General features: G+C 46.3%; 1 protein-coding gene across 6 annotated transcripts in view; it reads right to left on the minus strand.

The window, feature by feature from the left end:
• SUCO (SUN domain containing ossification factor) overlaps nt 1–25,259 on the minus strand; it is a 570,127-nt gene that overhangs the window by 136,976 nt on the left and 407,892 nt on the right. For all 6 annotated transcript variants that reach the window (XR_013594734.1, XM_078642395.1, XM_078642375.1 and 3 more), the window contains 2 exons: nt 19,662–19,764; nt 16,442–17,614 (listed from right to left, as the gene is read on the minus strand). Coding sequence is in view for 5 of the 6 variants with exons in the window: in XM_078642395.1 (XP_078498521.1) it covers nt 16,442–17,614; nt 19,662–19,764 (1,276 nt within the window). In the remaining variant the exon portion in view is untranslated. The remainder of the gene's footprint in view (nt 1–16,441; nt 17,615–19,661; nt 19,765–25,259) is intronic.

Consider the following 25,259-nt stretch of genomic DNA (forward strand, 5'->3'; position numbering starts at 1 on the left):
AATTTTTCATTGTGACAAATGAACTCACCTACGAGTATGCTTTTAGAAATAATTTGACATGTAAATTGAGAGCTGAGGAAAAATCTTTCTTGAATTTAGTTGAGGAGAGAAGAGCAATTTACAAAAGAAATGAGATGCTCAAGCAGACCAAATCTAAATTTTGGCAGTTGGGGGACGAAAAGCTTAATGGTAAATCATTTGAGAATGTTGCTATACAGATAGACAAACCAATTAGTGGTAAATTTTGTATTAGGAGAGATAACACAATGTTCGATAACTATTTTGTGGGTGCAAGTTATTGTGAGGACACTTATCAAATCATGGGGGGTTGGGGATTCAAGGGTGGCAAAGACCCAATTTTTCCTGGAATTTATTTTGTTTGTGGAGACACAGTTTACTATAACCTCCCTGATCACTGGTATGGGACGTGTTTTGTTGGACTTGTTTTTCCAAAAAAATTCATGTTGACAGAAATGCAGAAGGTTCATTTGAAATCAGCAATCATTTAAACAGGTTTAAAAGAGAAAGTTTCTCAGAACTTTTGGGAGACATCTTTGAAGCAGTGATACCTTTAGTGGGTATAACCCTGAATGCAGGTAGAATCAGAAAATTGTCCACAATAGTTGACAGGTTGTCAACTGACACAGCTAGTGGCTTTCAATTGGTGGATACTGAACTCATTGCTATACGGTCCATGGTAATGCAGAATCGTCTTGCTTTAGACATTCTGCTAGCAAAAGAGGGAGGAGTTTGTGGCATTTTGCATGTCCAACACTGCTGTACCTACATTCCTGATGAAAGTCAGAATATTGAGATGTATATCAAAAATATCACTGAGTTGCAATCAGAAATTGTACCCTTAGAAGAGGATGATTTTTCAGAACGTTTATCCAAAAGATTTGTAGCAATCAAAACCTGGTTTCAAGAGATTGGTGGTTCAATTCTTGGCAAAATATTGGCACCTTTATTAGTTATAGTTTTTGTGATACTATTGTTGAAAATCAGTTGCATGTTACACAAGAGAAAGAAATACCTGAGGGAAAAGAAGAGGATATACAAGATCAGAAAGGAACAGGAGAGAGAGATAGAACTGGAAGAGTTTCGTAGAACTCAATATGAGAGTTGCAGACAAACAGCTGAGACAAGTCTTTAGAATTATTAACACAGTGAAAATCAAGACATGTTTTTCTATGGGATAAAATTTTACTAAATTTTTGGGTGTGGTTTGGTGATTTTGAAATCACCAGATGAGGGAGTTGATGGAGCGAGATTTAGAAATATATTTATTTCAACTCGCAAAGTTAAACTTCCATAATAAAAGTAATTATACTAATGTGATTGGAGTGAATATTATTAACCAACCTAGAGTAAATTGCAGATCATTACACACGGGAAACTAATATATGTGCTCATATATGTGCTTTATGTCGCAAGTGCGTGTTTGTGAAAAATAATAAACTAATTTTGTCTATCGACTTTGTCAGAATTAAATGCGGCTATTTTATTAATAGCATGTGCTTATTTCTGTGTGCTCATGTTTTGTTTTCTTGTCTTAGATACTGCACAAACCGGTTTGTTGCTTTATTTGCTTCTGCTAGGTAACATAGATTAATGGGTTAATAATTAGCAAGGTGGGTGGGTAACAGAACGAACTTTATTTCTCACATTAATCGATGTTTTGTGTTTGTTTATACATTAGTTTTGCGAGTGGGCCTAAAGAAAATGGCTGCCAGTACTGCAGCCTTCAAGACTTGACCAGAGTGAAACTTTCACACATGCGTAGAGTATTTTGCTGAGCTGACAACGTTTAATGCAGAAGAAATCCTGGTCGAGTTGAATGTGTTCTTGGTGACATTTCCAAGGACAGGACATTGAATGGCCTGCCAAGATTAGGAAGTAAATGTTTATCCCCGTCAAAAGTATCGTTTTGAGGAAGCAAAGAGGATGGTGAATCTAAGAACAATAAGGGCTATGATGAGGCTCCGGACATGGTCAGGAGTGTGTGACCTAAGAGTGGACTGACGTGGCTCAACCAATGGAGAGCTTGGATTGACAGAAAAAATGTCAGATAAAGTACTTTAGTTAGTTAGAAAAGGTATAAAAACTGTCCCCATGGGAAGGAGGGGGCTCTTGCTGCTCATCTTCTCCTGACTCCAGTTAGGCGTGACGTGCTGGCAGACTCTCTTTGGAGCACGTAAGGATCAATAGGGCTAAATGACTTTACTTTTATTCCTTTAGGTGAAGTGAGTTTTAGACAGGGATGTAAGGGTTTAGGTGATGGAAAACTGTTTATTCTTTATTAAATCATGCCAATTGCTTTTGCTTGAAACTGTTGGTTCTATTTGCTAATCCTCACATAATGCTGCTTGAATAAAAAGATTCTAATAAAATGCACTTTCCTTGAATAAATAGTTAATAAATAAGATTTTTGAAAAGACAAGCTGGCCTTGTTATTTTGTAAGTCTTGTTACCATCAGCAGATCCATTTGCCTAAGTGACTTAATTAAATGCAAAGTTTACAAAAACCATGGTGAAATCATTATACTGCAGTTGTATATAAATGTGTATATATTTTATGAATAGGTTTTATTAATTAGGTCACATGATTCAGTTGCTCAAAATATGTCTTGTTAGTTTATGGGCCTTGCGAGTGTTTTATGATTAATGGTGAGTATTGTGGAGTTGGGTAGCGTTGCTTATGACATATTTTCTATAGGGGCGCTGGACCAGCACTAATATGTCAGAGGGCATGTGTCAACAGAAGGATGAAGGAGGCCAAGAGGCCCTACAGCCTCAGAAACGTTCTCACTGAAATCTAGGATAGAGGCTGAAACATCGGTATCATAGTGTGAATAGCCTGGATTAGCCGCTCAGGAGCATAGGTCCGAAACTGTACTGTGTAGAACAGCTCTGATGAAAGGGAGCGTCTTAGAGGGAGTCGGTGTAACTTTGACACCTTGATAGTGAACCCCAGTGAGTGCAGAAGGTTCACCGTAGACTGGAGGTGGGAAATGACTGCCTAGGGCAAGCTTGCCTTCATCAGCAAATCGTTGAGATAGGGAAAGACAGGAATACCTTGCCTTCGCAGATGAGCTGCAACCACCAGCATCACTTTCATGAACCCCCGAGGGGCACTGATAAGGCCGAAGGGGAGCATGACAAACTGAAAGTGCTCTTGGCCTACAGTGAACCGCAGGATGCACCTGTGGGCAGGCAGGATGGGTATGTGAAAATAAGTGTCCTGCAAGTCCAGCAATACCATCCAGTCTTCTGAGTCCAGGGCAGACAGGACTTGTGCAAGCGCAGGTTTTTCCTTTTTCAGGAAGAGATTGAGAAGGTACAGGTCTAAAAATAGGACAAAGTCCTCCATACATCTTGGGCAGCAGAAAGTAGTGGGAATAGCAACCACAAAGTACCTCTGATGCCGGCACCTTCTTTATAGTTCCCTTGGCCTAGAGAGCTAACACCTCCTGGCAAAGCATGAAAAGGTGGTCCTCTGGCAGCTTGTCATACGTAGGTGGCATGGATGGGCTGGAGCGTCACAAAGGGGAGGGTTTAGCCCCCTTTGGATGAGCTGTAAAACCCAACGATCAGATGTTACTGACCTCTAGTGGTGGACTTCACTGGATGCCTATGATGGTGGGAGTGTATTGCACTACAAGGGAGCCCCGATATTCGAACCTGGGGTAGTCAATAGTATTATGAGATAACAGTAGTTCATGTAAGGCCAAGAAGGTTCTAGAACAGCAAGAGCTGTTAATTTAAGAGAGTGTTAATCACTTAGCCTATGGAATAGGGCATATTTATTAAATAAATGCCAGGAGGAACAACAGTAGACAGATTCTAAATGTACGGAGGGGAACAGATGGGCATTGACATAGTAAAGTATTTATTTATAAATAATATATCAAAGCTTTCTTGGAAATACAGTTCACGTGCTCACAAGGAAGTAAAAAAACAACTGATGTGACGAGTAAAGGTGACATTTAAAATATACATCGCATTGACAACATACACAAACTCCTCACGATAAATGTAAACACTAAAGGAGTTTTTGTTGTTTAAAAGGTCGACGGCGTTTTGATCATCATCAGGGCAAGAATTGTGAGCATGAGGAATCTATAAAATAAGAATAAAGCAAGGTACATTTGTTTTAAAAGTTGTCCCTGAATGATTAAATCAAGTACAAATGTCAAGGATGGCCAACTGGTAAGGAGCTCCAGCCGGGAGCTCCCTGGCTAGGGTTCGCCTATTGGCGAAAATCCTGGAGAAAAGCCCCCCATCGAACCAACACCACCCCGGGGACTTGAAGGCTACAATTCAGCGATCCTCCAGGGCTTATCCAATCCGATAGCCGAAAGAGATGAAGCCTACCATAGCAACAAGAAAGACTACAGCCAGCGGAATCCTAGTAAGATGGCCGATCGCACAGAGAGGAGACGGGCTCGGGATCACCCTTCGGGTGTTAATCCAGGGAAATCACCTACCTTCTGGACACTGCCACTATTAATCTGCATCCCGCTACGACTGCTTCCCACTGGAATAAACAAAAAGTGAATCTTGGATTATCTTCGAAGCAGCGGCCCTACACATTTCCGGTGGCGGCTGCCTTGGTGCCCTTGATGGTTTTACAGGTCGGGGCGTGGAGAGAGCACTGGGTTCCTGTCTGCGGACCTATTCATCCTCTTGGGTTTCAGGAGTGGGGATAGCCTTCCTCCACTGGTGAGTCATTGGGGTCTGCAGGGTCTCCACTGAACCTCTGAATTGGTGAAGGTCCATGGGACTGGTGGCCACGGACCGAGTCCTCCATCCTAGCGGTGGGGGGTCTTCGATAAGAGCACATTATGCAGCCCATCTTGTCCATTGCAATAGGTGTCAGCGGCCTGGCCTGTGCCCCGCGACGGACTGCAGAGATCCACTCATGCTTCCCCATCGCTTCACTACTCGCCTGCATCCTGTCCGTGGAGATAGTGGGTGCGAGGCGGCCATGTTGCCCCCATCTGCTGGCCTTCTCGGCGGTCAGCTAGTTTCAGCTAGGATAGCGAAGCAGGCCCGCTGTGCTGTGATGCTGCGATCCCAGCCCGTTTGTGGGTTCTACACAGGACCCTAATAGGTCTGCCTTTGTTAAGGCACAGTTGGCTAGACTGACCAAGGGTGTTACCATAGTTGGTGCCGGGTTGCAGGACTTGAATTCAATCTAACTACTGTCTGCTCAATTCCATATCCCCTCTACTCTTTTGTTACTGGTATCTGTGTGTTTCCCTTGTTACAGCTGCATTTCAAAAGTTTTGTACATTGCTAGTTGTATCTACTTATATGTAACCTGTGCAACTATCACATTCTCATCTATGTAAAGTGCTCTGATACCTCCGGGTCTAGCTAGCGCTACACAAAACTCTAAAAATTAATAAATACATATACAAAGTGATTGCCAGGTGCTTCCAGTGGATATAATCAGAGAAGCCCAGTTTTTTTTATTAAATCGACAGATTGGAGTTTAATCAAGCATTGTACTATCATAAAAGAAACAAATTCAAAATCATTTAAACAATAGAAGAAACGCATTTAATTTAAGCCATTGAGTGATTAGGGTAGGAGTGAGATAAATCAAATGAGAAACTAGCAAGTCTGTGACTACGAAAACCATGGCAGAAAGGTGAACTTAATACTGACAGATGTGGCAAGGAACTGGAATAAATGCAAGCGTGCAACATGGGGTTAATTATTGGGCGACCCTGAGGAAGATGCTTGTTGAATAAGCCTGGTACTTAGATGGAATAAAACGATGGACTGTCACGGGAAGGAATCAGGACCCAAAAATACACCCTAAGGAGAGGGAGTGAATTGTTACAAAGAAAGAGGCGTGCGCGTGTGCCACAATTAATATTTGGTAAGGGAAAGCACTTACTGGTGCAATTAATGCAGTGACCTCCAGGAGCTTAACTTAGTGAGTAGGGAGATCCAGCAATGTGCTTATTCAGCTGTGGCAGCGGTATCCAAAATTACTCCCATAGTTGGTGAATAAACTGCGGTATTTTCTGTGGCTCAAAAACTGTCAACCAGATCTCAAGTTCACGTACAATCATAATAATGCTCAGATTGACTATCTGGATGTGACAGTTAAAACCTTTGATGGTGAACTTTACACCACACTATTCCGCAAACCCAGAGAACGCAATACCTTGCTCCAATACACTAGCTCACACCCCTGAGCACTCTGGGACGGACTTCTTTATGGCCAATTTCTTAGGATTCGTAGGAACTGCAAATTCAAGGAGGACTTTAAGGAAGCAGAGGTCCTGTGTAAAAAACTCGCAGACAGAGGTTACCCTAGACGATGTTTGTGTATGTTGTCAATGTGATGTATATTTTATATGTCACAGTCACTCGTCACATCACGCTTTTTCACTTCCTTGTGAGCACGTGAACTATATTTCCAAGAAAGCTTTGATATAATATTTATAAATACTTTACTATGTCAATGACCATCTGTGTCCCCCCCCCCTACATTTAGAAGCGGTCTATGAGGGTGGGAGAGAATACTAAAAGAGTTTGGAGACTGTGGCTGCCGGGGAGGTGGTGAACTGGCAGGACCTCTAGGTGCCTGTCCTACATGGTCGGTGGTAACCGCGTCCTTGACCACGAAAAGATTGTGAGGATTGCTGCCTGGGGGTGACAAGACGTGGTTGGAAGCCACTCTTGAGGCCATGGAAGGCTGACTTGGTTTGGTGTTGGGCTATGGAAAGGCCCAAGGATCTGGATATCCTTAAAGCAGAGTCGGTCTTCTCTCTGAACAACCGAGAGCTATCAAAGGTCATGTCCAAAAGCGAGGCTTGGACATTCTCCAAAAAACCAGTGGCTCGCAGCCAGGCGTGGCGCCTGAGGGCTACTGAAGATGAAATTTTTCTGTCAAGCGATTCAGTTGTATCCAGTCCACATTGGAAGGTGAATTTGGCTGTGTCCCTCCTGTCAGCAACTGCTGAGAGAATATGGCTCAGGCCTCCTCCGAGACCATGGGCAGCCCTCATGCAACCGAATCCCAGATGGTATGGGAATATTGGCCCAAGAGAAATGCTGTGTTCACAGACCACAGTGCCAGGCTGGTATTAGATAACATCCTATTCCCAAAATGATCTAGCCTTTTGAATTCCCTGTACGTTGAAGTAGTTGGGCATGCGCATGGGTTTCATTTGGAGGCCTGGACAACCAAGGTCTCGAGGGTCGGCTGGGGGAGGATACTGTGGTCCCCTGGTGCGGAGAAATGGCAGTGGGAAATTGTCCTATGCACAGAAGTAGGAAACCAGTAAGGGCTTTACTGAATGGGAGTAACTGCTCGAAAGGGGCAACTTACGGCTGAAGCACCTCGGTCAAGACGTTTGTCTTGACTGCCACAGAGTAAGGTCTAGGACCTCAGCCACCCTTTACACCACCACTCTGAAAGAGGCATCCCCCTCCGTAGCCACGGTAGGGGGAGAGACCAGGCCAGTGTCTGGGGAGGTGTCCAGACCATTGGCATCCACCAGATCCTCATACTAGTTGTCCTCAGGGTCCTGTACCTGGCATCCTTAAGGGTCTTTAGGCCCCTCCCATTTGTATCCCCAATCCAGTCCTATCGTAGAAAGGAGTCTGTCTCCAGTCAGCACCCGCCGACGCCCATCCGGTTCAGTTTCTGAGTTGGGGATGGCGCCACTGTGGAGAGTTGGCAGCGCCGGGGGTGTCGGAATAGAAGCCGGTGCCAGGGATCCACGGATCCAAGTGGCCCTAATGGCCCTAATGGCACCAGGGACGAACCTGCCAGGACAAGACCAATAGGGGCCCTCCCTAGCCAGCAGGGCCTGATGGCACTCCAGCAGCGATGGGCCACTCAAATAGGAGGTGCATAGCCTCAAAGTTCACGTCACTGAGCGGGGGTCACTCCAGCTCCCGGAAACTCCAGGAGGCATGGAGATGGCCCAGGAGCAGACTCCACCTCAGAGCTAGGCCTCGAGTGCCGACGCTACCTCATCTCGTCTGTTGAACTCGATGGGCATGGCACAGTCTAAGATCTCTTTGACTACGTGCTCATCTCGCATCTGTGGGACTTACCTGTCTTCCGCAAATGACGCCACCTACTGGCGCACAGGGGTACTGCTCACTAAACATTTCCAGATCCAGTCTGACACCAGGGGATTATTTCAAAACAAGGAATTTGTGGTTAGAGGGCTAGTTCAGATAGTAATATCGAAATTCTGTGTACATCACAATAGTGTAATATACAGCTCCTCTATCAACTATACAAACATGGCTCTTTTAATCATTTCAGCACATCAGGAATGAGTTTAATATTTCACAAAAGGAATTCTTCCAGTATTTACAAATTCAAGCCTGGTTAAATAAAAAAACGCAAAGAGCCTCACTCTAGAGTGCTCTTCTCAGATATGCGTAAGTCTTACTACAAGCATTGAAAATGCAATAAGTCTAGTCTTTGATTAAGTTAAAGCCATTCGCTTTGCTAATGGTATTGTATAGCAAAGCAATGGCTAAAATGAAAATGAGGCAGTCATATCTTGCAATGATCGATAATTTGAAAAATTCAACATAGAATCAGTGGCATCTTGGGGTGTTATTGTGCATAGTCTAGTCCACAATGTAATACCAGGCCTGCTGCCTTTATCATATGCTTTTACAATATATATGTCAACCGTACTCCCCGTTTCATAATTTTTCTTAAACAGATTAGATCTCTGGCATTTCACATACCATTTTCTAAATAGACCTCCAACGTTTATCATTGGCTTGTCCCCATAACCCACTCATGCCTAATGTATTCAACAAAGGCGTCCTCCTAAGCAGCTATATTAGGTGTACAAGCAGTCATAAAAACATGCAGAAAATTACAGTTGGCAAAACAGTAAAAAAAAAAAAAGAAAACTAGTGGGGATTGTCACGGTGTAAATCTTCTATTCATCCGAGTTGGATAGAGAGAGTAACCAACACAAAACCCTTGCCTAGCACAGAATTTGCTAACTTCCATACAGAAAAAGACAAGTCTGCAGTCTATAACCTAGTGTAATAATATTCTGCCGTAAAAGGCCTACAGCCCTAAGTGAATGCCTTGCATAATAAATAGTATGGAGCATACTGCCCTTTTTGTAATATTTCACAATAAACAGACTAGCCTTTGGACGGCTATGCCATCTGCTTTGAAAGAGCCTCCTGCAGATGTGGCATCTAGGGAGCCAGCCGGTTGAGCATGAGGTTGGAAATTGGGTTCTGTCGAGCAATGTACTTAGATTTCATAAACGAACCTGTTTTAGATCAGCTATATTGCACTTTTCTTTTTATCGTGAGCAGGTTGTTGTGGGGAGGGGGTGGTTGGGATTGTTTCCATGATTGTATTACGATTTATGCATACTAACTGTAAAACATTATTGTTTACTACCAATGTCAATTGAATTTGAACATGTAAAAAAAAAAAAACAAGATAGCCATCATTAGCTTGTCATAAAATGGTACATCTACATTTTGCAAAACAATATGCAGTTTGAACAAGGATTATCCAACCCTCGCCAAATATAGAAATTTGTGTGATACCATGTAATGAAGTACGTGTCTACAGGTTCTAGTACAGTGTGACAACCAACAACAGCTGAAGTCTGTTTGCCTTTAGCAAGCTTTTCAAAATATAAAAAGCGAGCCTCCTTCCTTTCTACTTCCTCTACCGTAAAAGTTTATTAAGTAAAAAAAATCAGTACTGACCACTGGCTTGTCACCATAAAGCTTACGCTTTCCCACAAGGCAAAACGTGTAATAGAAGCACTACTCTTTTGAATGTTTTCACGTTTTGCAAGTACATGCAACTTGCATTGTAGTACCCTTCCTGTATATTTCGTTTCCCATGTTACGAATGCTTGAAGATTTACAGGACTTTGTCTGATAAATACCTTCCCAAAATACTTAAAAATTAACATTGGTTTGTGTATACAACTTCACTTGTTTTTTTTTTTTTAGCCCTTTGTTCCCCAGAGATGTCTGCTGACAAAAGATTGCACTGCTTATCAGTCGTTGAATTGAGTATACATACCAACGTTAATCAGTTCACTTGTAGCTATAATACTGGCCAAGGGTATTCCTGTTCAACCCTGCATTTTTGTGGAACGTGATTTATAAGTAAAAAGTGCTTTGTTGCGCATTTGTAGCAAGGCTGGCTTGTCCCGTTCTCGTTATGGCGCCCCACCACACAGCAAGACCAGAAATAAACAAGCAGTCACGAGAGCAAGGAACACTGAGGGGAGCCCATTACATGGAGAGAAAGCAACACAGAGGAGAGCCCACGACGGAGAGAACAACACAGAGAGAAAGCAAAATGGAGGGGAGCCCACGAGGGAGGGAACAACACGGAGTGGGGTGAACGAGGCACAGGGGAGAGGAGCCCACGAGGGAGGGAACAACACTGAGAGAAATCAACACAGAGGGAAGCCCACGAGGGAGGGAACAATACTGAGCGGGGTGAACGAGGCACGCTAGAGAGAGACTCACGTGCCTAAACTGTCGCCAGTGTGCAGCGCATGCACACTGAAAAATATAGTGCGTCCATTTCACGCCGCGAGTAAAGCATCCAGTCCGCGCATGCAAATCTTCTGACCGTCCGCGTGCACACTTTGGAATCCGTATAGAGTCCAAAAGGCCCTCGCCATGGCGAGAGCAGCGCATGCGCCCTGCTAACACCAGGCGAGACTTACAAAGGACTATTGAGGACTGCTGGATATCATATTCAATAACAAAATATAAAATCACATACTGCGATTAGAAGAAAAATGGACTGGATGTGTGGGGGAGAAGATCACTCCGGAAACGTTGACTCCATCATTAAGAATAAGTATTATAGTAAGGTGAGTTGCTAAAGTACAAGATCCTACACTGCAAGAATGTGTTTGATTTCAATGTAAACCCTCCCAAAATTGCTCATCCGGGTGAACACGAGTCAAGTCTGTGTCCATATGTTTGCTGGTGCCCGGTGGCAAGACTTTTTTGAGCGGACGTGGTTCACTGGATCATTGCAACTAGGAATCTATTGATTACTCCCAGTAAGATGTTTATTATGATCGAACTCAACAAAACTACTAGACACATGGGGGGCGTGGCCAGCAGCCGAAGAAGATGGCCGCCGCCTAGTATAGCTCGAGACCTCCGGGGGCTTTGCAATCAAATCCGTCACCTTTATCTGTGACCGGACCAGCTGAAATTGACAGAAGGAGTGTCGGAACTCTGCCTGCACACATCGCGCTGCTTGCCCCGCCCGTCGCGACTTCTCGGGTGCGTGTGGCGGCAGTCTTTCACTAGCGGCCTTCCACTTACGGGCGCGACCGGGGACTGGAGTGTGCACTGCGTCCGGCAGCAATATCCGTGAGTGTGGTCCCGGCGGCGCTGAATGGAGAGGCGCACCCCGCGCTGCCGTGCTAACACAGAGCCCACCTCCTGGGTTGTGCAGACACCTCCGCACGATCTTGGCTGTGCGGCGGTACCCCATATAGCTGCGGGAGGGGGGGGGTCACACTGGCCGCTGCATCCCGGGCCTACACAGATAGGCCTGGACAGGAACTTGCAAGTAGCAGAAGCATACTGCAGTGGAGGCTTCCTCTGGGACTGGCGCGACCGGGCCCAGGTGCGCCACAGGACCGTATGCAGTGGTCTGCTGCGTGTGTGCCCACATGCCCACATGCATCTGCGAGGCCACGCGTCTTTCGTGGTGTGTGGCCTTGGTGGGATCCAACTCTACCTTCAATCACAACAGAGCCATCAAACTTGTCTGAGACCTCCTTGAACGGACAGTGGGCCCGCGCTGGGGCTGGTTCTGCAGTAGCCCAGACACCTACCTGCGCTGGGGCCGATGGGACGTCATCCTTGCCCGACATGACCCGCAATTATCCCGTTCCAGACTCTTTCTGAACCTGGGCCACAGCTCACCCCAAGCACGCTGGACTTCACACCCTGTTCCAGTCCCGGGCCAGCCACATACCAATATCCGCAGTGGAAAGCACCAGATCGCAGGAAACCCGACAGGCCGCGTGTGCAACTAGGTAGCACAGGCAGGCGGCAGTGAATACTGCTTTCAGGAGGTCAGTTACTGTACGTGGCAGCTGTAGGGAAGGCGAGATGGGGTGCCGGGGCCAACGAGTAACTCAACAGAATAAACTGGACAAATACGCCTACTCTAAAATAGATAAAGATGCGAGCGACCGCACAGTGGTTGAGCTGGCGTCTAGTAAAGAGACTACACCTGGGAAAGAAATCACACTGCAGGACTTCATGGCCACCCTTAACAAGGTACATACCTCTCAAATCCTGTATAGATACTGTGACCACTGAACTATCACTTATCCGTGCCGACTTCCGCATGACGGAGGTCGAATCAACAATGGCCACTGTGAGTGCCGACACAGCCTCTCTTCAAAAACAAGTGCAAAGGTTGGAAATGGACAACAGGGTCATGGCAGCAAAGCTGGACGACCATAAAGGCCGCTCCCGCCGCAATAATGTACGCATAGGATGTGTGCCGGAGGAAACAGGTGGCCCTGCTATAGACCTCTTTGTGGAAGACCTGGTCAAGAACCACCTACAACCCAGGGGTCTTTCCAATTACTTTTCCGTTGAATGAGCCCATCGGGTCCCCGGGGGCAGACCCCGCCCTGGGGCCCCCGCGATCTATACTCGCACGCATATTCAACTTTCGCAACCATGATCTCATACTGAGCGGCTCCGCATATCCGGTTTCAACAAAGTACAATATCCTTCTTCCCAGACTACACTGCCGCAGTGGCCAAACAGCGGCAGAGATTCATGCCGGTGAAGCAATAACTCAGAAACCGTGACCTCAAATACTCTGTGCTATTTCCAGCAACACTTAGAGTAGAGGCATATGGAAAAGCGTGGTTCTTCACTACACCGGAGGACGCAAGATTGGCAGGAGGGGTGGCACCAGGTCCAACATCGCGGAAAACCTGGCCGGAACACTGCTCGAGAGACAACAAAATCAGAGTCCCTGACCCAGGCGGCAGATACGTCGGAAGCGGGAACACGGCCCGAGGAGGAGGAATAAATCGGATAAGATAGACATTCTTTGGGTGGGATACCGCATCTGGACATTTGTTTCCCGAACTGAAATGGTGACTGCAACCGAAGCTGCGCGACACCGAGGCCCGACAGCGGTCACGCGCACTAGAGATTAACGGCATGTGACACTTCTATTACCATTTACGGAGTCACCAGTTTATACACATCACCGAGCATTAAGTACTACACCCGTTAACCCTTTTCGGGTCACTCATGGTCCCTCATGGCTACGATTGTTTACATTTTGATAATCAAAGGCATTCTTCTGTATGAACAGACTTAAAGTAGATCACATTTAATTTGCAGATAATCCACAGACAAAGGCCCATGGCCGAAATGCATTGGGATTGAGATACTTTGGGATTTGTGAAGCGAACTTACCGGAGATATTGCATTCTGGGAACTGAAGTTCTTGAAAAAGAGAAGAGATAATATTGTGATATTACAACAATATTAAACAATATTGAAGCCAACGGAACAAGTGGGTTTCATTGAACCGGACACAAAAAAGTCAAAACCTTCAGTAAGGACTTTTTCTTCCAGTGCCCGGGGGACATACTGCTTGGATATGGGGATGCAACTTCAATGTTTTTTATTACACACTGTTCAGAGGGTGATACCCTGGAGCACAGAACACCCACACAACTAACTAATACCAGCAACTGTGCACAGTCCGATTCCTATACATTTGAGACATGAAAAGAACCCATAGCCAGGACCCTTCTGATGCAAATGCTCACCTATCGCAACTCAAAAAACAGGAGTACAGGGAATATTTGTGGGAGGTAGCGAAAACACGTCTCTCCAAGACTCAACACACCATCTATGAAAGCGGGGACAAAGCTGGTAGGGTTTTGGCCTGGCTTGATAAAAAAGAGAGGGCAGAGAGGTGGATTACAGGACTTCAACTTCCCACGGGGGATGTTACTAAGAACCCACAACACATAGTTGACTTACTAGCACTCCATTACGAACAGATTTGCACCTCTACCCTCACAGTTACGCAATCGGATGCAGAAGAGTTCCTCTGAGATACTAAACTCCCCAGACTAAATAAAACGGAGTCCCAATCCTTAGAGGTAGAGCTTTTAGTGGAATAAATTGCGACAGCAATTGGTAAACTGCAGTCAGGGAAGGCACTGGGGCAAAATGGAATCCCAGTCAAGTGGTACAAACGTAACACGACAACACTCACACCGCACATGATGGCAATGTATGTGGCCAGCTTGGAAAAAGGGGAACTACCCCGTGACCAGAGGATGGCGACGATAGTGGCCATCCATAAACCCAGTAAACCTGTGCAGGAATATTCCTCATACAGACCAATATCTCTTATTAATGCTGAGGCCAAGATATTGGCCAAGGCCCTGCAAACAGGCTCACGCCGCACCTAGTAACTGATACATCCACACCAATCCGGGTTCATGCCCGGGAGAAATACAGCTCTAAATCTCCGGCGCCTTCATAATGTGCTGGGCTGTAGGCATACCATTCAAGAAGAGGCTATTATGCTATCCTTAGATGCACGCATGGCCTTTGACACAGTTGAGTGGCCCTTCCTCTTTGCTGTTCGTAGGAAACTGGGATTTGGACCGAAATTTTGCTCCTGGGTCGGCTACTCTACACGGCTCCCATAGCCCATGAAGTAGCCAACGGGCATAGATCGCAAGATTTTCCATTACATCGTGGCACGAGACAGGTCTGCCAGCTGTCGCCCCTTCTCTTTGCCCTAGTGTTGGAGCCTCTGGCGGCCTGGGTACGACAGGACCCGGTCATCCGAGGACTCAAATGGACTGAGGACTACGAAGACCGCATATCTTTATATGCGGACAATATCCTTTTATACATGGCCTCTCTCAGACGTTCGCTGTCCAGTCTGTTAGACATCTGTGACGCCTATGGACGCTGTTCAGGATATACGATCAACTGGACGAAATCGGTGCTCTATGTACTGAGGGGTCCCCCCCCCACTTCTCCCGGATGGCTGTGAAGTAAAGATAGTGGAGGACACCTTTAAATATTTAGGGATTCACATCACTCCCGACCCAGAGGTATTTATGACCCTCAATCTTCAAGCCCCTTTGAAACGGTTGCAAAGAGATACCCAACACTGGCAATCATTACCACTCTCGCTCTTGGAAAAAGCGGCGCTCTTTAAAATGATGGCGCTTCCCAGGTTTCCCTACGCCCTTCACAATGCACCTTTTCCAGTCCCCGAGTCCTACTTCCGCGCCATTGAGGCCGAAGTCACTAAACACCTCTGGGACAATAAACCAGCCCGTATAGCTATGGTGAAATTGTACCGCACCTGGTACGATGGAGGCATAGCACTCCTGAATATACAGTTTTATTACTGAGCCGCTCAGCTAGCGGTGATAAACCAGTGGATTCTTGTCTCCCATGCGGACCCGGCCTACGCTCTCAATAGGTTACAGTTTGGAGTGACAGGGCCTCATCAGGCGCTCTATAACAAGACCTGACACATGATGAGCCCTACGAACCATACACTTCAGATCTGGAAAACAGTGCAAAAAAAGTTAGGATGGTACAACACACTCACACGGGCCATTCCCCTATGGGTTACGGACAGACTGGGTAGGTTGGACAAAAGTAAGGGCTTTCATAACTGGGACCTCATCCGGATATCCAAGGTGGACGACCTTTGGGTACGGGGACAAATGATCACGTTTCCACAACTCCAAGCAAAATACGAAATGGTGTGAACGGAGTACTTCCGTTACCGACAGATTAAACACGTTCTTGAAGCTGCAATCCTCTCCCCCCACCCCCCCAAGACACCACCTTCCCCCCGACACCACCTTACCTGAGGCCTCCCCACTTGCGGACAGGCTACTGACGGACTATATGGATAAAAAGGCGATATCCCTCACATTTCGAAAAATTGTCAATAACATGCCAGACCCGATCACAAAGCTTAAAAGCAAATGGTAGGCAGACTTGGGTGAATTAGAGGACAGACTGGCAGGAGGCGCTGGTGTCCCCTAGAGAGGTAGCAACCACATCTAAACTTAGTCTCGTACAACTCAAGATTCTTCATAGGATTTATTACACCAGAACTACCTTCTGTAAGATCGGAAGAACAGACAACCCGCTCTGCTTGCGACAATGTGGAGAGGTTGGCACGTTTTTCCACACAATATGGACTTGCCCTGCGATAGCGTCGTACTGGGGGGCGGGTATGTCCCTCATCACGAGGGTCAGCGAGAACCTGGTCCCTGGGGAGCCCAAATGCGGTCTACTTAACATCTGGGAGGCGACAGATGAACTTATTTATATGAATCAATAGGTATGCATACTGCTCTGGGCATGTTGTACAGGTTTGTCTTACCTTTGACTCAGTTCTTCCAGGTATCGACTGCTGAGAGACATATTTACTTCCAAGGCTTTGATGCGGTTATTAAGTCGCATGAAAACGGATTCTTTCTGGTTCGAACCATACACCAGATTGCCATTGGCATACCCTAACTCAGTTGAGTTCTGTAGCTCAGCATAAAAATCTGTAGCAGTTCTCTGCAAACCACCCAAAGCAGAGGCACTAAGAAGGGCATCATCAGTGGGTTGCTCATCCTCTTTAAAGCCCAGGGTTGGACTGGGTTCTGACCCTTCAATTACTGTTGGCTTAAGTATCTCAGATACACTTTCTTTTATTTCCACTATGTCCTTGTCTACTACAGTGGTGGGGAGCTCAGCTGAATGGACTGTTTGCGTAGATTTTATAGGCAATGTAGTGTCTGTAAGCTTATTAGTTTCTGTATCTATTTCCTTGCCCACAGGAAAAGTCTCTGAACTTAAAGTTGGTGTCTCTACAGGAAGAGGAGTCTCAGTCTTTCCCATTTTATGTTGAACCTCCAATGTTGATTCTGGAGTTTGCTCCTCTGTCTGCTCAGCTTTGGACTTGGTGACCTCGGTTGAGGTTGTGGTAGATGCAGATTTTTTTTCTTCAGAAGTGAGCTCAAGCAAGTCTGACTGAGACACCATTTGAGGGTAACTAGGTTCCAACTCAATTGCCTCTAGGGATTTCATAACAGAAGATTCAATGTGCAAGGTATCAGGAAGACTAACAGTATTTAAATTGGGTGATTTTTTAATCACTTTGCTGACCAAATCCTCAAGTGATGGTGAGTCGACAACATTAGCAGGGATCTCCTCCGTTGGAACTGCTAATGGCTGATGAGTGGCTAGGTAGCCATTATCCCGGTTCCTCTCAACCATTTTGCTATGTTGGCGGTGAAGGACCATAGCAACAGAACACCATTTAAAGAGAAACTCTGAAAAGCTGGAGAGGCAACAGATGGTCATCAATTCACTGCAGTAAACTTGTGTTTCAGACTCGAACCATGCCAGCTTGTCCTCCTCCTGATCATCATTGCCCAATAAAGTTACAGTAGATTGACGTGGCTCCTCCTCTTCTTCTTGGACCAGTTGAACAATGAGGTTTTCTTCAGCTTTCTCTGTCTCAGGTTGTTCTTTATCTGGAAGGGCAACCTCGCTGGATGGCAACCTACAATTATAGGAAAGGGTTAAAAAGGAAAGACAGTAGAGCTGCAAAAATTGAGGTTAATGATCGAAGAACTTATTCACAAAAGCTGTGTTCCCTTGCTGACTGCAGTTAATCTCAAATGGGTATCTGGTTGAAGTTAATACTGACTTCAGGGACAATTAAACATACCTGTTACGTTACATCAACAGGAGCAAAACAGTAAATATTTTATTGAGTGCTTTTGGGAGCATGGATTTACAGAGTACAACAAAATCCCTTTCTGAGTTTCAAATGCAACACATCGTATTTAATATTTTATCTTTTTCTTAAATAAAAAAACATGTTTATTAAAAACAAATATCAAGCAGAATCCTTTATTACAGCTACTGCAGGCTTAGCCCTATTAAGTTGGAAAAGTTTCTGTGGCACAGCATCACAATGCTGAGCTTCAATAATGGGCAGTATATGGTTTGATGACTAACTTTTCTCCTCTGGTACTGGTTAAAATATAAACACTCAATTTCGCTGTATGTTCGCTTCCATTTTAAGATGTTTGCATTCATCACATTATGGCAGCAATTCACAAACTGTTTTGAAAATCACCACCAGCTTAGAATGATCGCTATAATCTTTAAAATGGTTCTTAGTTTCTTTTGCAATTGAAAACATTGACTTATTAGCACAAAGCTCATTTAATGATATTTTATTTCACTGTAAGCTGTAAACTGTAAACCAACATGCAGCCAGTCGATAATAATATATACTATTTAGCACCACTGAGGAGAAGGAGGAAGGAGGAAAGAGGAGGAGGAGAAGAAGGAGGAGGGAGGAGGGAGGAGGGAGGAGGGCGGAGGGCGGAGGGCGGAGGGCGGAGGGCGGAGGGAGGAGTAGGAGAAGAGGGAGGAGTAGGAGAAGATGGGAGGAGGAGAAGAAGATGGAGGAAGGAGGAGGAGAAGATGGAGGAAGGAGGAGAAGATGGAGATAGAGGAAGGAGGAGGAGAACATGGAGAAAGGAGTGTGTGCGTGTGTGTGTGTGTGCGTGTGTGTGTGTGTGCGTGCATACACACATCCACGCAAAACTAGGAATACTTTTTCACTACACTTTACCATAAAAAGGAACTAAGTCAGAGAGGCACTTGCCATTACAAAGAAGGCATTCTGGGCAGGGGTGCCTCCCAGGCTCTTCTTAAAGGTAAAGGCTTCTTTTTTTGTGTCTGTTTAATGTAAGCCTAACACTACATTTCTACATTCCTGGTTTCACTATAATATAGTGGCTTTTTGATTTTGGTATATAAATCATGCACTGCAGTCCAGTCTACATAATCTTAGGATTTATTTGAACATTCATGAAAATTGAGGCCTTTTTAGGCCTTCATCGCAGAGATCTATATATAAATTAAGGGACAAAGACATTCATTGATGCTGTTTACATGGAAGTAATTTTCATATAAAGGTGTTCTGTGGTCCGTGCAAACACTCGGGAAATAATCAGGCATTTATGATTGTCAATGAAGATCCAAAAATGCAGACTCCTTTTTCAGGCTTTTGCCTAAAATCCAGGAAGGCCAACAAACATAAAAAAATAAAATGAAGGCTAAAACAAACCCCGCTTTCAAGGTGAAATAACATTTTTATTACATAAAGAAATTAATTTTGAGAAGAACCTCAGCATAACGCTTAACAAAGATTTCAACTAAGTCTGTTCTGGGTGCTCTCACCATAAGTGGGTCCTCTGATTTGCAAACTATGCAATCTTAAATGAGTACAGCCCGTAATAGTACTAGAGTATTTCTGTGTGTGTTTTTTCAAACAAAGCCTATTTTACTAACGTGAAATATTTCATTTGATACTTAAACTTGGAGAACTGAACAGTAATAGGAAGAAAAGAAGAAATCAGCTTTTATTACTTGATTTATTGTATTAAACTCCGCTCCGCTTGCAGAACAGTGATCACTGTGGTTTGTGCCAACAAATCTGCATGTTAACAGAATAGTATGGGGTAAGGAATAAGGAGTCAGGCAATAAATGTTTTTGTTTGATATAGGTCTTGTGCAATTTCTCAACTCACCTTGATGAAGGAACCAACGTTGGCTCCTGCATTTTGGTGAAGTCACTTTGTGTAGGCTGTGGGTCTGCCTCTGTGATATTATCAAAACTGCTTACATTATTTCCTGAAAAAATAAGTAATTGGTGAGACAGTGTACAAAAAGAAATCAGCACTATACATCATAAACATAGAAATGTAATCTATAAACAATCAAATGTAGCAAAAAAGAAACTGGAACAATACCAAAGGACTATATAGACTCCTCTTCAAGTTCTCACAACCCACTACTGATACTAAGTTTCAACCTGCCAGCAAGCATTACAATGTTTAAATCTCCCATGCTTCAGACAGATAATAAAATAAACCTATAAACTTTGTGATGGATCAGTCAGTAGAATAATGTAGGGCAACCTTTTCAAACAAGATTGTTGGACCCGGCCTCATGGCGTGGTCCTACCCCTCCCGCATGGCGGGCCCCGGACGACATCGGCCCTCCACAGAGCCTCAGGCGGCCCCTTCCGCCCGATCCTGCACGCACCATCACTACCGGTCCGGTTACCATCACGGGCCACCACACCGGCCTGACTCCATCGTGGGCCCATCCCGTCCTGAGCACGAGGCCTCGCCCGACTCCATCTTGGGCCCACCACGTCACGAACACGTGGCCTCGGCCCCGGCCCAGGCCCCAGCGAAGCCCCGACATCGAGGCGCCAAGATCTACCCAGGTGGTCGAGTGGCCACTCGACAGATCCCGGAGGAAGGGGAGTTTCGATGGGCCTCCAGCCGTCCCCGGACGCCTGGTATCGATCGCCCCGGCATCCCTGGGTGCTGGCTCCACCCCCCTGCTGGGTGTATGGACACCATCTTCCCGGCCCCTCTGGCCCCCAGGCGCAAGGGTCCGGACATCAAAGGACTCCAGTCCTATATCTGGGCCAGCCCCGGAGCAGGACGTCAGTTGTATCCTGGACTGGAAAGCCCGACTGACGCTGTCACGGCCGACACCAGAAGAACTCATTTTCCCTGTAACCTGAGGATACCCTGGAGAGCCTGCTGGCGCTGCTGCGGCTCAACCTCTCGGAACCCCCGGCTCGAGGATTGAGAGCTGTGCGCAGGGTATCCCTTCCTGCACCCCAACCGAGACTGTCCCGCTACCCTGACCCCGTTTACGAGACTTCACAGACCCCTCGATCTACTTGTACATATAGCTGAGAACCAGCAACCTTTATTTCCTGATAAAGCTTACGAACTCGACCTCTGGTGTGGTGTCCATTTGTAGTGTTGTGGTTACTCTGCTGTACGATCTTAGGAGAGGGCCCTCACCCAGGAGGCCTCTCGGTAACGCTCGGCTACTTCTTGACGGAGAGGTGGACCTAGGGGTGGTCAGTCAGACCTCTTCTGCCTCCCCCGGGGTCGCCTTTCTAACAAAGATGCTATTTGCCAAAAGAATACAGCTGTCACTGAGAAGACATCTGAACCACAGTTAATCAGTTGAAGATTGCACGCAAATAAGAGGCACATTGGCACAATGTAAATGTCATGAAAGAAAAACATGGAAAATATTCTGTGTTATAAAAGAAACTAATGACCCTTCAAAACATGGTCCTTTTGGCTACTAACACAAGGACTGGCTGGAAATGCATCACATGCCAGAGCCGCTAGGCATTTACACGTCTGTAGACTCTATCCTATTGACTATCTGTGGGAATTCTACTCTTAGTGGTAGAACTGCAGATGCCTTCTCAAAGCTGTTAAAAACCAAAAACCTGCACTTCGTATCTATGCACACAAAGTGGAACCGAACACGCTGGAAAGATTCAAAGGGAAGGTCAGACCGGTCACCAAAACAAACAGACTGGTGTCTTCGTGGCCCAGGAGTGTTTCATCTCATGAGACAAGTCACTCTAGCTATGGGGAGTAGTGTGTGGCTTTTAAGAAATGCGTTACTTACCTGTAACTGCAGTTATCCAGTATTAGTGTCTTTCATAGATTCACATGCCTGAATCATTCCCCGTCGTCGAGACGGGAGCCTCCGGTATATAAAAAAGTAATGTCCTAGAGACATACATAGAAAAGAATAGGCCTAAGGGTCTCACCTTAGTAGCCTATCCACGTCCTTTTGCAGGAAGGACCAAACAGAGCAGGCCCAAAGGGTCCCACCTTGGTGGCCTATCTGGGTCCTTTTGTAAAAAGGACCAAATAAAGAAAAACAGCCAATCAGCTACTACCTCCTTCTAGAACCTTCCTGCCAGGAGCCCAAGTCTCTCAGATTTTCGTACGCACCAAGCTAGTTAGGCGTAAACTCATTAGAGAGAAAGGTGAGCCCTGCCAGGGGAGGCGGGAGGGTGCATGTGAATCTATGAAAGACACTAATACTGGATAACTGCAGTTACAGGTAAGTAACGCATTTCTTATCCAGTATTTGGGTGTCTTTCATAGATTCACATGCCTGAATCAGAGTAGCGAGCAATACATTATGCACATTCTGTATGGAACATCAGGTATGAGTATGTAGATAATACATATCACGTGATTAAAAAACACAAAATGCAATGGCATATAAATACAATAAGAGAATGTGCATACCAGTAAAGGATGGAGGGATGTAGGAGGGCTCACCTCACTGGAATAGATGGCGAAGCACTGCTCGGCCCACTGCTGCATCCTTCATCAGCTCAGTATCCAGGCAGTAGTGCCTGGTGAAGGTGTGCGGGGACGTCCAGGTCGCCGCTCTGCAGATGTCCAATATCGGCTCTCCAGCGAACAGCGCCGCAGACGTGGACATGGCTCTTGTAGAATGAGCTTTGACTCGTGAGTCTAAAGGCCGTCCGGCCTTGTCGTGACAAAAGGTGATCGCAGAAGAGATCCATCTTGAGATACTCTGCTTCGTCAGGGGCATGCCCAGTCGTGGTCTACTAAAGGCAATAAAGAGTTGGGATGACTTCCGGAAGTGTTGTGTCCTATCGATGTAAAATTTAAGACATCTCTTCAGATCTAGAGAATGTAAAGTTCTTTCGGCTACAGTGGTAGGATTCGGAAAGAACGATCTAAGCACCACTGGTTCGTTAAGGTGGAAGTCCGAGGGGACTTTTGGAATGAAGCGAGGGTTAGTCCGCAGAATGACTCTGTCCTCCCTGAATTGTAGGAAAGGATCTTGGATGGATAGAGCCTGCAACTCACTGACCCTTCTGGCAGAGGTTAGCGCCAGGAGGAGGGCCGTTTTCCAAGAGAGGAACTTGATCTCAGCCTTATGGATGGGTTCGAAGGGATGCTTCATTAGTTGATGAAGAACCACATTGAGGTGCCACGAAGGAGGAATTGGTCGTGGTCGTGAAAAGGATCTGAATAGGCCTTTTAGGAATTGTTTGATGAGTCTGTCCGCCCACAGAGATGGGCCCGTAGCCGTCCTTGTGAACCTTGAAATCGCCGCTAGATGTACTTTGATGGATGCATGCGCAAGGCCTGATTGCGCAAGATGCAATAAGTATGGCAGCAGCTGTGGAGTGGCATGGAAGGGGTGCAAACCATGATCCACACACCAGAAACAGAATCGCTTCCATTTTAGTGAGTAGGTTTTGTTAGTGCTGTCAGCTCTAGCTTTCGCAAGGACATCTCTGCACTCCTGCGGGATGTTCAGGTGGCTGAATTCGCGGTATTCAGGAGCCAGGCTGACAACTTCAGAGAGCTCAGATTCGGGTGGAGGACCTGCCCTTGGGACATCTTGATCAGGGCCGGAAATTGCTTCAGGCGAAGAGGGGGCCGGGCAGAGAGGCGATGAAGCTCCGTGAACCAGTGCTGCCTCGGCCAAGATGGAGCAATCAGGATCAGAGTGCAAGGTTCTGATTTCATCTTCCTGAGAACCCTGGGTATCAGTGGGAATGGCGGAAAGGCGTACGCAAATACGTTGCGCCATGCGATGGAAAATGCATTCCCGAGGGTTCCTGAGTGGTGATGCCTGCTTGCGAAGCTTGGGCATTTGGCGTTCTCCCTGGTGGCGAAAAGGTCTATTTTCGGAGTGCCCCACTCCTCGAAGATACGGTCCAGCACCTCCATGTCCAGTTCCCATTCGTGGGAAGGGGATCTCTCCCTGCTCAGTGCGTCCGCCAAGACGTTGTCCTTGCCCGGGACATACTCCGCCTTCAACATTATTCCATGTTCCAGAAGCCAGTTCCATATTCTTTGCGATTCTCGAGATAACGAGATCGAATGCGTCCCCCCCTGTTTGTTCAGGTAGTGCATCGTCGTGGTGTTGTCCGACCTGACGAGCACTGGGGAGTGACGAATGCGTCGCAGAAACGCCTGTAGAGCCAGGAAGACCGCTCTTAACTCCAACAGATTGATATGGAGCTTGGTTTCCTGTGTCGTCCATTTGCCGTTGATCTGGAGTTCCTGGAGTACTGCTCCCCAACCTTCCAGGGACGCGTCCGTAGATATTACATGTGGTTCTGCTGGGAGCAGGAACGGCAGACCCTTTGACAGATGGTTGAGTGATGTCCACCATTGCAAGTGGTTGATAATGTTTCGAGTGACTCGTATGCGATCCTCGAAAGAACCTGTGGCTTGCGTCCATTGCTTTGTCAGTTCCTCTTGGAGTGGACGCATTTTCAGGCGGCAGTGGGGAATGAGCAATATGCAGGAAGACATCATGCCGAGGAGGGACTTGAACGTGCGGACCGGTAGAGTCCTCCGCGAAGCCACTGCAGATGAGTTTGAACTTTCTCTCCTGAGAGGGGAAAGCTTTGACACGCTCTGTGTCCAGAGTCGCTCCAAGGAACGTGATGACCTTGGTGGGTTCCAGTGTCGACTTTTCGGCGTTGAGGGTCAGACCCAGGCGGTGGAAAATATCCAGACAGGCGCTGGAGGATGAGGCTGCGGCGGCCGCTGTTGGTGCCTTTACCAACCAGTCGTCCAGGTATGGAAACACCTGGTGACGAAGGAATGCTGCCACGGGTGATAGGCATTTGGTAAATATCCTCGGGGCAGATTTGAGGCCAAATGGAAGGACACGAAATTGGTAGTGTTGTCCTGCCACCGCAAACCTGAGGAACTTCCTGTGCCCTTTGAGAATAGGTATATGGTAGTAGGCGTCCTGAAGGTCTAAGTACGTCATGTAGTCCCCTTTCTCCAGAAGACCAAGGATTTCTTGCAGAGTCACCATACGGAACGATTGTTTCTTTAGGAACACGTTGAGTGCCCTGAGGTCCAGGATTGGCCTCCACTTCTTTCCTTTTTGGTGGATTAGGAAGAAGTGAGAGTAGAAGCCTTGTCCCTTGCAGGCCTGTGGAACTCTCTCTATCGCTCCCTTCTTTAGCATGGAAGCAATTTCCTGAAGAAGTAATCGTAGGTGCCTGTGGGATCGATGGCGAGGTGGTGTCGTTGGGGGAATTGAGGTGAATTCTAGGGAATGTCCAAATCGAATGAGTTGGAGTACCCACCGATCCGTTGTTATAGTTTGCCAATTTTGTAGGAAGTATGTCAGCTTTCCTCAAAGTCGTAAAGAATGTAGTGGTGGAGGGGCTAGCCGGGGAGACAAGTCATTGTCTGTTGCCAGCAGGTCGTTTTTGGCCCTTTCCTCGGTAATTGGATTTGCCGTAGGAAGACTGGCGTCCCTGTTGTGTTTGC

This window comes from Lissotriton helveticus, chromosome 1_1, assembly GCF_964261635.1.
Source record: "Lissotriton helveticus chromosome 1_1, aLisHel1.1, whole genome shotgun sequence".
NCBI classification, from domain to species: domain Eukaryota; kingdom Metazoa; phylum Chordata; class Amphibia; order Caudata; family Salamandridae; genus Lissotriton; species Lissotriton helveticus.